The 12,893-nt window shown below is 41.2% G+C and overlaps 1 protein-coding gene across 1 annotated transcript in view; it reads right to left on the reverse strand.

The window, feature by feature from the left end:
- Nucleotides 1-946: 946 nt before the first annotated feature.
- LOC121908732 overlaps nt 947-12,893 on the reverse strand; it is a 156,022-nt gene continuing 144,075 nt past the window's right edge. Inside the window, exons 12-15 of the mRNA XM_042428987.1 lie at nt 10,291-10,408; nt 6,113-6,433; nt 3,262-3,469; nt 947-2,024 (exon numbers count right to left, since the gene is read on the reverse strand). Of these exons, the coding sequence (XP_042284921.1) occupies nt 1,442-2,024; nt 3,262-3,469; nt 6,113-6,433; nt 10,291-10,408 (1,230 nt within the window). The 3' untranslated portion in view covers nt 947-1,441. The remainder of the gene's footprint in view (nt 2,025-3,261; nt 3,470-6,112; nt 6,434-10,290; nt 10,409-12,893) is intronic.

Consider the following 12,893-nt stretch of genomic DNA (forward strand, 5'->3'; position numbering starts at 1 on the left):
TACCCCCATTTCCATTTCCACTACCTCCTCCTCCTCCTCCTCCACCTCCTCCTCCGCTGGGGTCAGACTCAGCCTGGCCAGAGCTTGTGCGTTTTGGGGACAAGCCGGCACGGGAGGCCCTGCGTCCCGCCATGGGTAGCGTAGCTGAATCGCACACCCAGCCTCCTGCACCGTGACCCTGGCCGATCATGGAGCCGGATCGGGTCAGAACGAGGTTATGCTCCCTGGGTAATGTCTCCGACTGCACCTGGAGGGAACGTAGGTGAGCACGAGTGGTTTCAGTCCGGGGTTGGGGTAGGGTGTGGTACTGTTAGGTTTGGTCACAGTCAAGAAAATGTGATGAGAACAATTTGCCCGAGCAGGGAAGATCATTTAGTAAGAGGCATAATAAAGCCAGAAAGATGAGGGAGGGTGATGACATAGTGCCCAAATGGAGATGAGAAGTAGGAGATGGCGATGATAAAAAAAAAGATTGAGATGAAGGACAGGCAGAGACATTGAGCAAAGCAGAGTGGAAGAGAAGCAGAGTTGGATATTAATTGAACACTAGAATGAGCTAACACTGCACTGTGAGAGGGAGATGGAGAGGGAAGTGATCGAGAGATAAAATATTGGAAAATTAAATAAAGGAAGGGCCAGAGAGCCTTGCTATGGCCTAATAAATAAAACAAAACATAGAAAACATAATGAACAGCAGGATATAAATGTGCTGATATGCCTGACTCATCATCTCCCCTCAGCATTGTCCTGGACATTTCTGCTACTCTACACAGATTAAAAATATTACAGTGTAGAAATCACTGAAATAAGGTGAAATAAGTTATTTTATATTTGCTTAATTACTCGCCCGTTTGCTTATTTAATTGAATAATTGAGTCATTCATACAACTTTAATGCATTCTTCAATGCTGCCATGTTTCATTAATCAAGTCATTTATTCATTTTTAATTCTTTATTCAATGCAACATCTATCACTTTTTTTCTTTTCTTAAACATCCATCCATCCATTTATATATGACACTATCTTCAATCATAGACCAGTTTCTCACCAAACGTGCAGGTATGCATCATTTGCACCATGTAGATTGAAGAATGAAGATAACTACCTGAAGCATTACCATCCTGCAAAAACAGCTACGGACTACAATGTGCGCAATTTAAACAATTTCAATATTTATTTTCCAACTTAGCATCCCCCATCATCTCTCTGATGACCCGGTAGACCGAATTGTAGAGAAGAATTGCGTAACCCTTTGAATTCAGATAGGCAAAAAATTAACCTCCTCTTTTTTTCACTAAAGTAAAATTGGCGCTGTCATAACTATCAATGCCAGAATGCCATTGGATGCTTGTCATGCAGGTCAGTGTATTTTGTGTCAAAGTCAAATTTAGTTCAACTTTGGCCACAAAACATGGCAGAAAATCAGGACAGTGCACAATGCTATGGCTTACACAGCAACCACACTCTCCATTTGCTCTGTGCAATGTTAAAATTGCACGTTTGGTGTGAAAACAGTGTCACTGTAATGCTTACCCAGTCCACATCTTGATTGTGGATCACTCTGTCCTCACCGCTCCCCTCCGTGCAGTTGCTTGCAGTTCCTGTCCCTCCTCCTCTCTCCTGGCTGTCACTGGTCCGCGGCGTTCCTCCATCCGACGTGCTCACACCACTCTGGGGCGCAGTCCCATCACGGCTGCCTGTGCGACTGCCCGTTCGGCTTCCTGTGCTGAGGTCTGTGGGGGCTATGTATACAGCCCCGGACTCCATCGCTCCAACCATGGCCCCCTGGTTCTGGATGACCAGGGAGTGATCTGGCTGGCCTCCAGGAAAGCGATATCCCAGCTCTGCCAGGCCTGGTTCAAACGTTCCGCCTGGTGTGCGGCGGAGAACAGGTAATGTGTGGCTGCTGTAGCAGAGGCGACCATAGAGGGGTCCTCCTGGTCCTGAGTAGCTGTGATCCACACCCGGATTCTGAGCCCAGCTATAGGTGCGAGCTTTTTCTTGGTTATGTTGGGTGTAACGTCTGTAGGACAAAAAACAACAAATCCATTTAATTCTCCTTCTTCAGGTTATTTTTCTGGTATTTATCACTTTATTTGACAGCTGGCAGTAGAGAGAGACAGGTAGTAAAGGTCTCTGGAGTATTTTTGAAACCATGGTTTACATCCATACAAGAGTCTCTGTGAGGCTTTACCAATGCATAGCAGTGCTTCGAGCTTAATCCTAAAGTCAGCAAACTAACATAATGGCAATGCTAACATGCTGATGTTTAATGTGTATAATATTTATCATGTTCACAATTCCAGTCTAGTGTGTGAGCATGCTAATCTTCACTAATTAGCACTAAATACAAAGTATAACTGAGGCTGATGGGAATGTCATTGGTCTTAGTATTTGGTCACAACACAAAGTGCTGGTCAAATAGAAACTGACCTTAGTATTCATTCTGTACATCCATGAATGTCTGAACAAAATTTCATGTGAATAGATTCATTAGTTGTTGAGATATTTCAGTCTGGACTAAACTGGTGGACCATAATGACTGGCTGACATTGCTATCTCTATAGAGGCTGGCTAAGAAGAGAATGGTAAAAACGCATGAAAACCACAAACTCGTGCTTTAAAAGTTACTGTAAACTATCCCCTCCATGACACAGTGTCAACAAAAAATAAGACATTAAAAGCTTCACAAAGGTAATATTTATTGCAGGGATATTGCACTGGATTACACTAGATTTATATAGTTTTTCATGTTGCTGTGTCCACCTCCATAAATTGCAGGAAGCAATTTTCAATAAACTAAAGGCATCCTTTGTACTTGTTTATGGCCTCTCCATATGACTTGCATGAATTTATTGGAGCTAATTATTAGTCCAAAGGCAATAACAATGTTTCACAGAAACATCAAAGTGGGTGCAAACAGCTCATTGATGGAGCAGGGCATAAACGAGCTTTAACAAAATGAACACAACAAAGTGGTCTCCCAGGACTGCAAAGCTTGATAGCCTTCTGTCTCACCATTTTGATTGGTGACTGATTATGACCTGGGAGTTATGGCTGGATCTGTTCCTTAAGTGGACCAATTAAGTGCTGGACAGAGATGAAAGCTTTTACTCTGAAGGGGTAAATTTGTTTCCTTCCTGCCCTTCTTTTAGCATGTAATAAGAGGCCAGCCATGAGGTCTGATGTAATTAAACAACAAGCATAATATGTCTCACCACATGTAAACAAACTCCTACACATTCCCACTTCCTACTTACACATTCCTGCTGTCTAGCGTGCGATAGCCACGTGAGCGCGAGCTGTGTGGGGCACTCTGGAGCGCGGCTATGTCAAAGGCAGCTGTGTCGGCCTCACCACCTCCCTCGTCATCATATGTTATGATGTTCTCACGTACGTCGTCCTCCTCCAGCGGTGACAGAGAGTCACGCTTTTGACGGCGCAAAGACAGTGACAGGGCACTCACCGCTGTGAAGGGATGGCAGAGGGAATAAAGGATATTAAGGCATAGGAGAGAAATTGGAAAAAGAATGATGAACAAGGCGGTAGGGGGCAGAAGTCATGGGGGAAATAAAGGGAAGGAGGAGGAGGAGGCAGAAAGGGAGTGAGGAGGCGAGCACGGGAGAAAAATTCAGGCAGACAAAGAGGGGAGACAAAACGAATACAGAAGAGGCCTTGGGTTAGAGGGCTGGTATATCATATCAGCAAGCTGCATGCCTCCACTCTGTAATTGACTTTGAGCCCCAGCCAGGCAAATGGACGCTTTATTCTCCCATGACTCCATGACTCTTATTCCATATTCCCAAAGCAGAGAGCTACATTTGACCCAGGGCTGTGGGCAAAGAACCAAGCTCTTCGACAGTTGTCCAACAAGGCTACCTGTGATAAAAAACCCACCAGATGGATTTGGACTGCACTATTTGACAAGAATTTTTGTTAAATTTAACAAGTATTCAATGGGGAAATGTAGTTGTATACAGTTAACATAGGGGTTCAAAAGTTTGAACCCTGTCTGAAACTGAACCCTGAAAACCCTACACAAATGTAATGTGCATAAATCATTTTAATAAAAAGACACCCAATCCACTAAGGACCCAAGTCAGCGCCTAATGCCAAACTGTTTTAACCACTGCATCTTCAATTTCACACAGAAAAAAGCAGGCTTCTCATTTCTAGCTGACAACTGTGGGTTCTGCCAGTTGAAATGATGATTGTTGCTAGCAGTTTTTATCAAATGTAGCTATTGTAAGCTAATGCTAAGGCTAAAAGTCAGTGAGTTGGTTGAAAACTCTGTCACCAGCTGACTTTTTAATGTTTCCATTTGATTCATTTTAAAATGGGAACCCTATCAAAGGTTATAAATAAAGAGCAACGTTAAACACTGATATACTGTCATCTTGATACCCACAGGGTGGATGTTCCAGTTCTTCTGAAGAAACCTTTATCGTCGCAAAATAATGTAGTTAGCTAATGACATGCCTCTTTGTCTTTGGAAATAATGCTAGGTCACTACTGTAGTTAGTAAGCTAGTTAGCCAGTTAACATTTGCAGCTTACATTATACAGCCGATACCCAAACTTAAATCCATTCCTTAAAATTTTGCTCTTGAGTTTTTGGTTTTGTAAAAGCTAAAAAAAACACACTACGATCCAAACACTTTGGGTACCGAGGATCTCTCTTATTAGAAGCCCCATGTAAATAGTTTTGGCATGTTGAGAAATCCAGACCTTGACAGACCTGTCTAAACTATGACTGGACGACCACTGTTTGAAGGAGGGATTTAGTGAACTGTCAATTATACTGTATTCAATGTGAAAGACCTCTACTTATGTGTCAGTGTGTGTGCACATATTGTGCAAGAGGATGTGCCTGTGGCTCTATATGAATGTACCGTGGGTGGTTAAGTAGCTGCAGTAAGTAAATCTACAGCTTTAATATTGCTGGAAGTTGCATTATTTGATTTCCACGGAACTAATCCAATGATCCCTGTAAAGGGTGGGAAAAATCTAATCTTTCATAACAATTTGAGGGATCACCTTCATGCCATGACGTACCTGTATTTCTTTCTTGATGGGAGCCTCTATCCACACAGCATGAGTAGTTACCAAATGGCATGATATCCACCTTATGTATGCCAAGCCCTTTTTAATAACCAGATGGGATCCTGATTGAGCTATTGTCAGAGCTTCTGTACGAACATTTGGTAGAGGGCCGGACCTGTTATACTGTTAGGGATTAGTATGGACCTCATAAAAACACATTTGTCCTGGAACAAAACTCTAGCCCTATATTAAAGCTACAAACTTGAATGCTATAAAGTTGTGTGTATCTCCTAGTATAGTTTCTGCCCTTGCCACTTAGAGAACTATATTCAAAACTCCACCAAAAGCCACTCTGCATGATCACCTTCACGCCATGTTGCGTTTCTTTCGTGATTGAACTGATCTCTTCCAGAATGATAATGCCCCTATCAACAAGGCATGAGTAGTGATCCAACAGACTGAATAGAAATGACAATGACGCTGGCCATGAGCCAAAGCCTTCTCAGCACCTAGACATTATCCAATTGAGCATTTGAGAGTTTCTGTTGAGGTGGCGGTGACATTTTATTATGCCGCTATCAAAAACCAGAGGGCCCAGATAATCACTCAGAATTGTAGTTTTAGCAGTGATTAGCACTGACCCTGCCAGAGGAGATAACTGGACCAAAATTGTGAGGAAAAGTAAACCCCTGCTATTGAGCAGCTGTGACTAAGAGAAATATTTACGCTGCTGCTTTCATTATTTTCATATGCAGATTAAGCATCCAGGGATGTAGTGAAGGGTAAACAGCCCTAAACACTATTTACTCATCTTTTTATTTGTAGAATAGCATTAAAGTCCTTTACGGGCTGAAATTCTTAATGATAGAACTTCTCTGTATACATAATACTAAGTGCTGTAGTAAAAACCAGATGTGCTAGTTATATAAAAAAGGGTCTTTCAAGGGACAAAAAATAATCTAATTATCTTCTGAAAACATACACATTACACCTTTTTAACAGGTTATTTATGATGATCATTGACTTTATCAGTATGTATTATAAACTGTATGTATCATCAAATCTTTACCCAGTAGTGTAGCAACACAAGCCAGGATGGCGAGCAGGGCAGCGGTACTGAGTCCAGGGGAAGGCAGTGTGGACTGTTGAGGGAGACACACCGCCTCTCTTTCCCAGTCCCACTCGCCCTCGGTCTGTTTGTCCTTCTCTTTCTCCCCGGCCCGTGCCCCTCCTCTAAGGCAGGGACAGACAGACACAGTGACCGTCCCGGTGCTGGTGAGGCCTGATGTCCCGTCCCTCAGGACCAGCGGCACATAGAGCGTCAGGGTGGAGGATGGGGAGCGGGACAGTGGCTGCATCTGGGACAGCAGCACCAGGCTGGCTGTGGGGCCTGGAGACAGACAGAACAGAGAGGAAGATAATTCAGCTTTTGTAAAACTGCATAATGCACCTGCCCTTTTTTTCTGTGCTTAATAGCAGCAGGAGGTTACAAATAGGAAATTATCCCCAAACATCATTGTGCTCATGTTTGCAAATTTGTGACTCCAATCAATTGATGATTGATTTTTCCCACAAAGGACGGAGGCAGGCAAAGTATCTAAGTTTGGTGAGTCCAGCTTTTTTCATTATTCCTACTATTTCATTTCACACATCCTGTCATTTGAGAGCTTTTTCCAGCACTGAAGCTTTGTCTCACACCAGAAAAACAATGATAATAATTTGGGCTAATAGGATAAATCTACTGTAGAGTGTCTAAATTGGGGCAGACTGAATCCTCATCTATATTGCAGCAACACTTTTAAGATTTATGACTCACAAGAGGCTACAAAACATAAAATCTGAGATACTTTAGCCTTTACAGTTGCTGTCAACAATATTGTTTGATGGCTGTCTCGTTTTTACTACATATCCATTTTCATGGTCAAGTATTGTCAAATACAATACTGGTTGACACTTCCAATGCAGTCGTGTTCAGAACACCAAGCACACTAAACACTATTTCTGCATTCGTCTGTTTCCATAAACGGAACTCAGCAAACGTTCACACTTTAATAGCTGAAAAGTCAGCTAACATGAGATTTGAGATGTTCATCAATAAAGAGATGCTCACATACAACAATTTAGAAGGACAGAGAGCAGCAACAACAAAGGAGCTAATGACTTCTCTCCGTCTGATTCCACTTGCTGGTGGGCTACAGAGCTGTGGGGTGTCTGTGTGGGGAATGTTTTTTTACTCAAGTTCTGTCTAAATTAATGTGCAAGGCCAGAAAAGAAAATGCCACCGATAAGACGGTACATAGAAATAGTGTGGAGAAAAAAATTCAAAGGCACTGCAAAGTCAAAATAAACATAAGGCAATTACCAAAACAATCTTCTGTGATCCAAATCAAAAATCAAATCATTATCTTTTTCTAACAAAGCAAATACTGTAGCATGTCCTTGTCAGACAAGCTGTCCATATGAGATGAGAGCATATTCTTCTCTTTCTCTGTTCTACTGTTGGATGACACATCAAAGAGGCCTTTGATTCCACATGTCAGTGAGTTTATCCTCCTGTTCAGCAGTCCAACTAGAACAGGTTCGCTTTTCATGATTTTGCCAAGTTTAGCAACAATTAACTGACTGGTCACCACTGTGGTGCCAATGATGGCCAAAGAGTATTCAGCTCATCAGCTGCTCACGATTGGACACAAAATCATGCTGTTGAATAATAATATTCAACCATTAACGATAATATCAGACTCACATTAGATAAAGCAGGATGAACACAACCAGGCAGCAGAATGCACACATCAAGATACCTATAAGAACATTCTCATCATTTAGAAAATGTACAATTTGCTTAAAGCTGGAATAGTCAATCATTTTTATATTAACAGTGGGTTAAATGACTATATACAATGTGAAAGATGTCGCTCGCAGAGACTGATTCACATAGAATTATCACCTGACTCTGCACTTCCCCATAACTCTATGGAGCATTTTAGTGTCTTTCAGCTCATTGTTTTGGTTTTCTGGCCCGCACCTTAGCTTGCATCTAATTCTTTAAAAATATTATTTTAGAAGTATATATATATATATATATATATATATATATATATATATATATACATATCATGATACTGACATCTCTAGCTAATATGACACATGAGCTCAACTAGTAGAAGTATTAACAACTTGCGTTAACCAATGAATTAATTCTTTCAGGTGGAGAGAAACGACCACATTATGTAAGCCCAAGAACGTGTTAGCGTACATTAAAAGTATCCTTTGGACTTTCTGACTACTGAAGGCACAATTTTTAGATTTGTTTTAGCGACCTCAATGTAAATGTGTACAACATGCAAGCTGTAAACTCCCCTCAGTTTCATGCTACACCATGAACTTAAGGCACTAATGCATCAAAATATACAGCAATGTGACAGCAAAAGGCAAGAAAAAAGAAGACTGCTACTCTAGCTGACATAAATAGGGATGTAAAAAATGCAGGTTTCAAAATATTGAAAACTTTGGCTTTGCAGGTGTTTTATGTTTCACTCAGCATGTTTGTTCAACCTAAATGCGCACAGTTTGTTTTGATGCTTGTTTAGAAGAAAACTCCACAGAAGTCCGCTCTACAAAACTATATTTGTGGAACAAATATATTGTTTATACATACAAAAAATGTGAAAATACTGTAATAGAAACAATACGAGAAAATGCTAATGAACCTAATAATACCTAATAATAATAGTGTAGAAACATATTTAGCCCAACGTGTGTAAGAAAGTGAACGTTAACGTGTTTGTATATTAAAAAACCAAATACATGATTTGACCATGCACTCCAGGATGATATATTTTTCTAATATGGCACCTCTATCAGCAGTAATCAGCAGGACAACATTGTCGTGGAATTGCTGCAAAAACACTGGACACAAAGAGAGAAATAAAAGCACAGACACTAGTTGATCTGAAGATGGATGAAATTATTATTGATCAATAAGGAGACAGAACTCATACAAAGCGAATCATCCCTCTGTGTCGCTATACAAAGCCAAACTGACCTTTTTATAGTCTTTTTAGAGACAAAGAAATGATCATTGATTGGTCAAATCACACGAATTTATGGATTATAACCGATGGCAAACAGCCATGAGATACATCTACATGTACATGTATGTTAACTAGGAGCCACATCATCTAAGGACGCAAATCAAGGAAGAGCGTAGAACCATATGTGGCCTTCGACCCCTCAACATGTCCTGTTTGCTGCAAGACACAGAATCGTATTTATTTATTAAAATGATAAGATAATCCTTTGGTCTTTCTTTACTTGTACAACATCATTTGTCTGTGCTTTACATCACTGTTAAAAAATAATGATGTGACAACGCTGGTTAGGTTTAGACACAAAAACCACTTGGTTAGGTTTAGGGAAAGATCTTGATGATTTGGGTTAAAATGATCACTTTGTTAAGGTTAGAGAAACACGTGGTGCAGGTTAAAGTTACTACTTCTTTAAAGTTAGGCGACCTTCGTCATCATGGCTCGCAGTTACTGTTTTTACGGTCAAAATTACAACAGCCTCTAGATGGCATCTGTCACTCAAACGTAACTATATGCCGACCGACATTACGACCCATTGTGTTGTTTTTCTTGGGGGGAGAGTCTCCTATATTAGTTTGTACATGCACTCTACTGTGCTATATAGTACATGAATAGAGGCCAAAGAAAGAAACACAGGCAGAGAATGTACTAGAAACAAATACTAAGTAGCTAAATTCAATTCACTTGAAGTAAATTGAATAAGAGCAGCTCTGATTTCTTCAAAAGCTTTTCATTGGGAAGAGTAAGTATATGTGGTGGCTGGGAGGAGAAGATGGATGTACAGGATATGGGAAGGCAAACAAGAGGGACGAACAAAAGAGAGGAGCATAACAAAGCAAAACAATGGGGCCACCAGAGTTGGGAGATGGATGGTAGAGGAGAGAGGCAGAGACAGAAAAAAAGGGAAGAGGAGGAGGAAGAGAGTGAGGCAGAGAGAAGAGGAAAAGGCAAAGATTTTGAGAGGAGGGTTAAAAGAAAGAGAGAATAGGAAAAGAAGATGAAGATGGAAAGAGAAAGGCGGAAAGAAAATGTGGGATTAAGAGCCTTAAAGAAAAGTAGGAAAGAACAGTGTGTGTCTGCCAAGGGATCCAAAAAAAAAAAAAAAAAAAAAAAAAGGAATTAAGAGAAATACAGAGAGAGGGAAAGATTGAGTGCCTACCACCACTGTCCCTGACGCTGAAGTTGAGGGCAGCGCCGGACTCCGGAGGGATGCTGAAATACACAGTGCTGTCATTCCCTCCCTCATCTCTATCAATCGCCCGCAACACCTGCACCACCTGAAATACAGAGATAGAGAGAGCAGAGGAGATTGGGTGAGGGGAGGGTGTGAACATGTGTGTGTGTGTGTGTGTGTGTGTGTATGTGTGGAGGAGGAAAGCAGAGAAAAGAGAGAAAAAGTAGGTAATGGGAGAAACACAGAGAGAAGGCTTTAAGCAAGCAACAAACCATTAGCCGACGTCAGCAGGAATCAAAACAAGCCAAACAATTAGTATGGAGACACAAGCGAACTGTGTCTGATACTCGCACCAAATAAATAACTGTGTCTGACGTGACTCGCCTTTCACAAATACAGTGCAGTGTGGCTTTCAATTTAGTAATAGCATCTGCACGAGTCTATAGCGACAATCGTAACAAAATTAATCTAAAAAAAAAAATCTCTCGGCGCTTAAGCTGATGGGTAATTTCTTTTTAATGAAAAACTCTGGTCGTCATTATGCAAGACATCCTTTCAGAGATGCTTTCGAGTGCTAGTTAGGAGACTGAATGCAGGGATGAAGAGTGCCGCATGCTCTCTGAGTTAGTCAGTGTCTCTAGGCCTTGAGAAGATTTGTTATGTACAGTCGCATTATGTTATCAGTTGCTGTGTGTGAATATTCAAACACATAGCGGCTAATGACTTGTCACAAGCAGACGTGCGTACACGCCCGAAACACATTCGAGGATATCATAATCTTTCTTTCTTGAACTCACTCCCGTTCGCTCACAATAACAGTATAACACAAACACAAACATAAGCATCACAGGCGAAAAACAAATCAACGTCGTTGCCATAGAATCACAGATTTAGTGGCGAAACAACAAAGACACAAGCAGAGCAATGAAAACACTAGCAAAAAACAACAGATGGGCCAAGACAGCAAATTGTGGCGACAAAGCCAGCGTGGAATACTGAAGATGGAAGGGGGGGGGGGGGGGGGGGGGGGGGGGGGGGGGCAAAGAATGGTTTCTAGGGAGAGATTGAAGAGCACAGACATTATTTCTATAATTGAGGTAGGATAAAGTAAGAACACCGTGATGCAGAAAAACAGACAAGAACACAAATAAAGCAAGACGGATGGCGGGAAGAGGGAGACAGTCTGAGAGGAAGTTTGAGTTTAATTACAACGTGAATAGCTGCTGTGTCTGATAACAGGCCATGGAGGATTCACCTGCCTCCATGGTGAACGGGCATACTGTTGTTGTATGCTGTCAGATCTGAATGGATACAGCAACAATACAGTTTATATACGCTCGTCTACTTGAATAGACATAGCTTTGTATAACATTAAGATCAAGACCCTCTTTACTGTCGTTTCTCAGCACTTACATACATTGAAACAACATTTACCCTCTGCACAAGGAGCAGTGGGAAGTTGCAGTGCAGCGGCCAGTTCTTTTTGCCAGTGCCAGTGGTCAAGAGCACGGAGTATTAACCCACTGAGCCATTGTGCCGCCATATCTGTGTTTACCTGCCTTCTCATGTGTACTTCTCATTTGGGATGCACAGGAAAGCGTGCTGCATGCCTGTGTCAGGCAATCACAGCCGAGTGCCCCCCCCACCTCCCCACCCCTTTACTCTCACTGCCAGAGGGGGGAGACAGAAGTCCCGCACTCCAGCTTTAAATGGAAATCGCTTTGAAGTATATGCTTTACAGGAGACATCACAGTTTCAAATAAATCAATCCAACTCATGACTGCTGACAGCAAGAACGTCTTATGAAATTCTTTGTCTGACAAAATAGTGATGTGTTTACAGGTCAACCATGTCGTATTTATATGTCTTGTGTATATGGACATATAGTGCAATATTTGTGTTATATTTGTCATAATAATGGCTATTTTAATCCTGATACATTATGAATATTTGTATATGCTTTGTTCATACTAGTTTTATTACACTATACTATATGGTTTGCATATGGCTAATAAGCTATACGTTATTTATAAAGCATTCAAGGGTAATGATCAACCAAGTACAATGTATACAAAGTATAGGTAAGATAATACCTATACTTACCTAAGATATTTTGGTATTTGAAGGAAATAAACTGCATATTATTGCAACATCAGTATATACTAAAATGTGCTCAAAGCCACAATGTGTAGGACTGTCTTTTCTTTTGGGCCATCCAATGGTATCAGTATCATAAAAGATGCTGTAGACAGCAATGCACCATGATCCCCCCATGGTCAGATGAATGGTCTTAGAGGAATGCAGATACTGTAAGCCTTTTGCACTGCAGGAACTTAAAAATCTATAACTTGAACTTTTAAGAACCTTGTAAGGCTCTGGGTCCTTGCATTTTCACTGTATGTTATAAACCAGGAGATTTTGGAGTCAATAAAAAGGCAAAACTGGGACTGAATAGTGTGAGTGAAGTAATCAGCTGTGGGACAGACAACTGTGGATATTGTTGATTTTCTGTTACGTTTATAATGAATCCAGGTACTGCTGGTGCCAGCACAAGCAGTCAGTGGCCCAAAGCAGTATCCAGCACATTT

Source organism: Thunnus maccoyii, chromosome 12, assembly GCF_910596095.1.
Source record: "Thunnus maccoyii chromosome 12, fThuMac1.1, whole genome shotgun sequence".
NCBI classification, from domain to species: Eukaryota; Metazoa; Chordata; class Actinopteri; order Scombriformes; family Scombridae; genus Thunnus; species Thunnus maccoyii.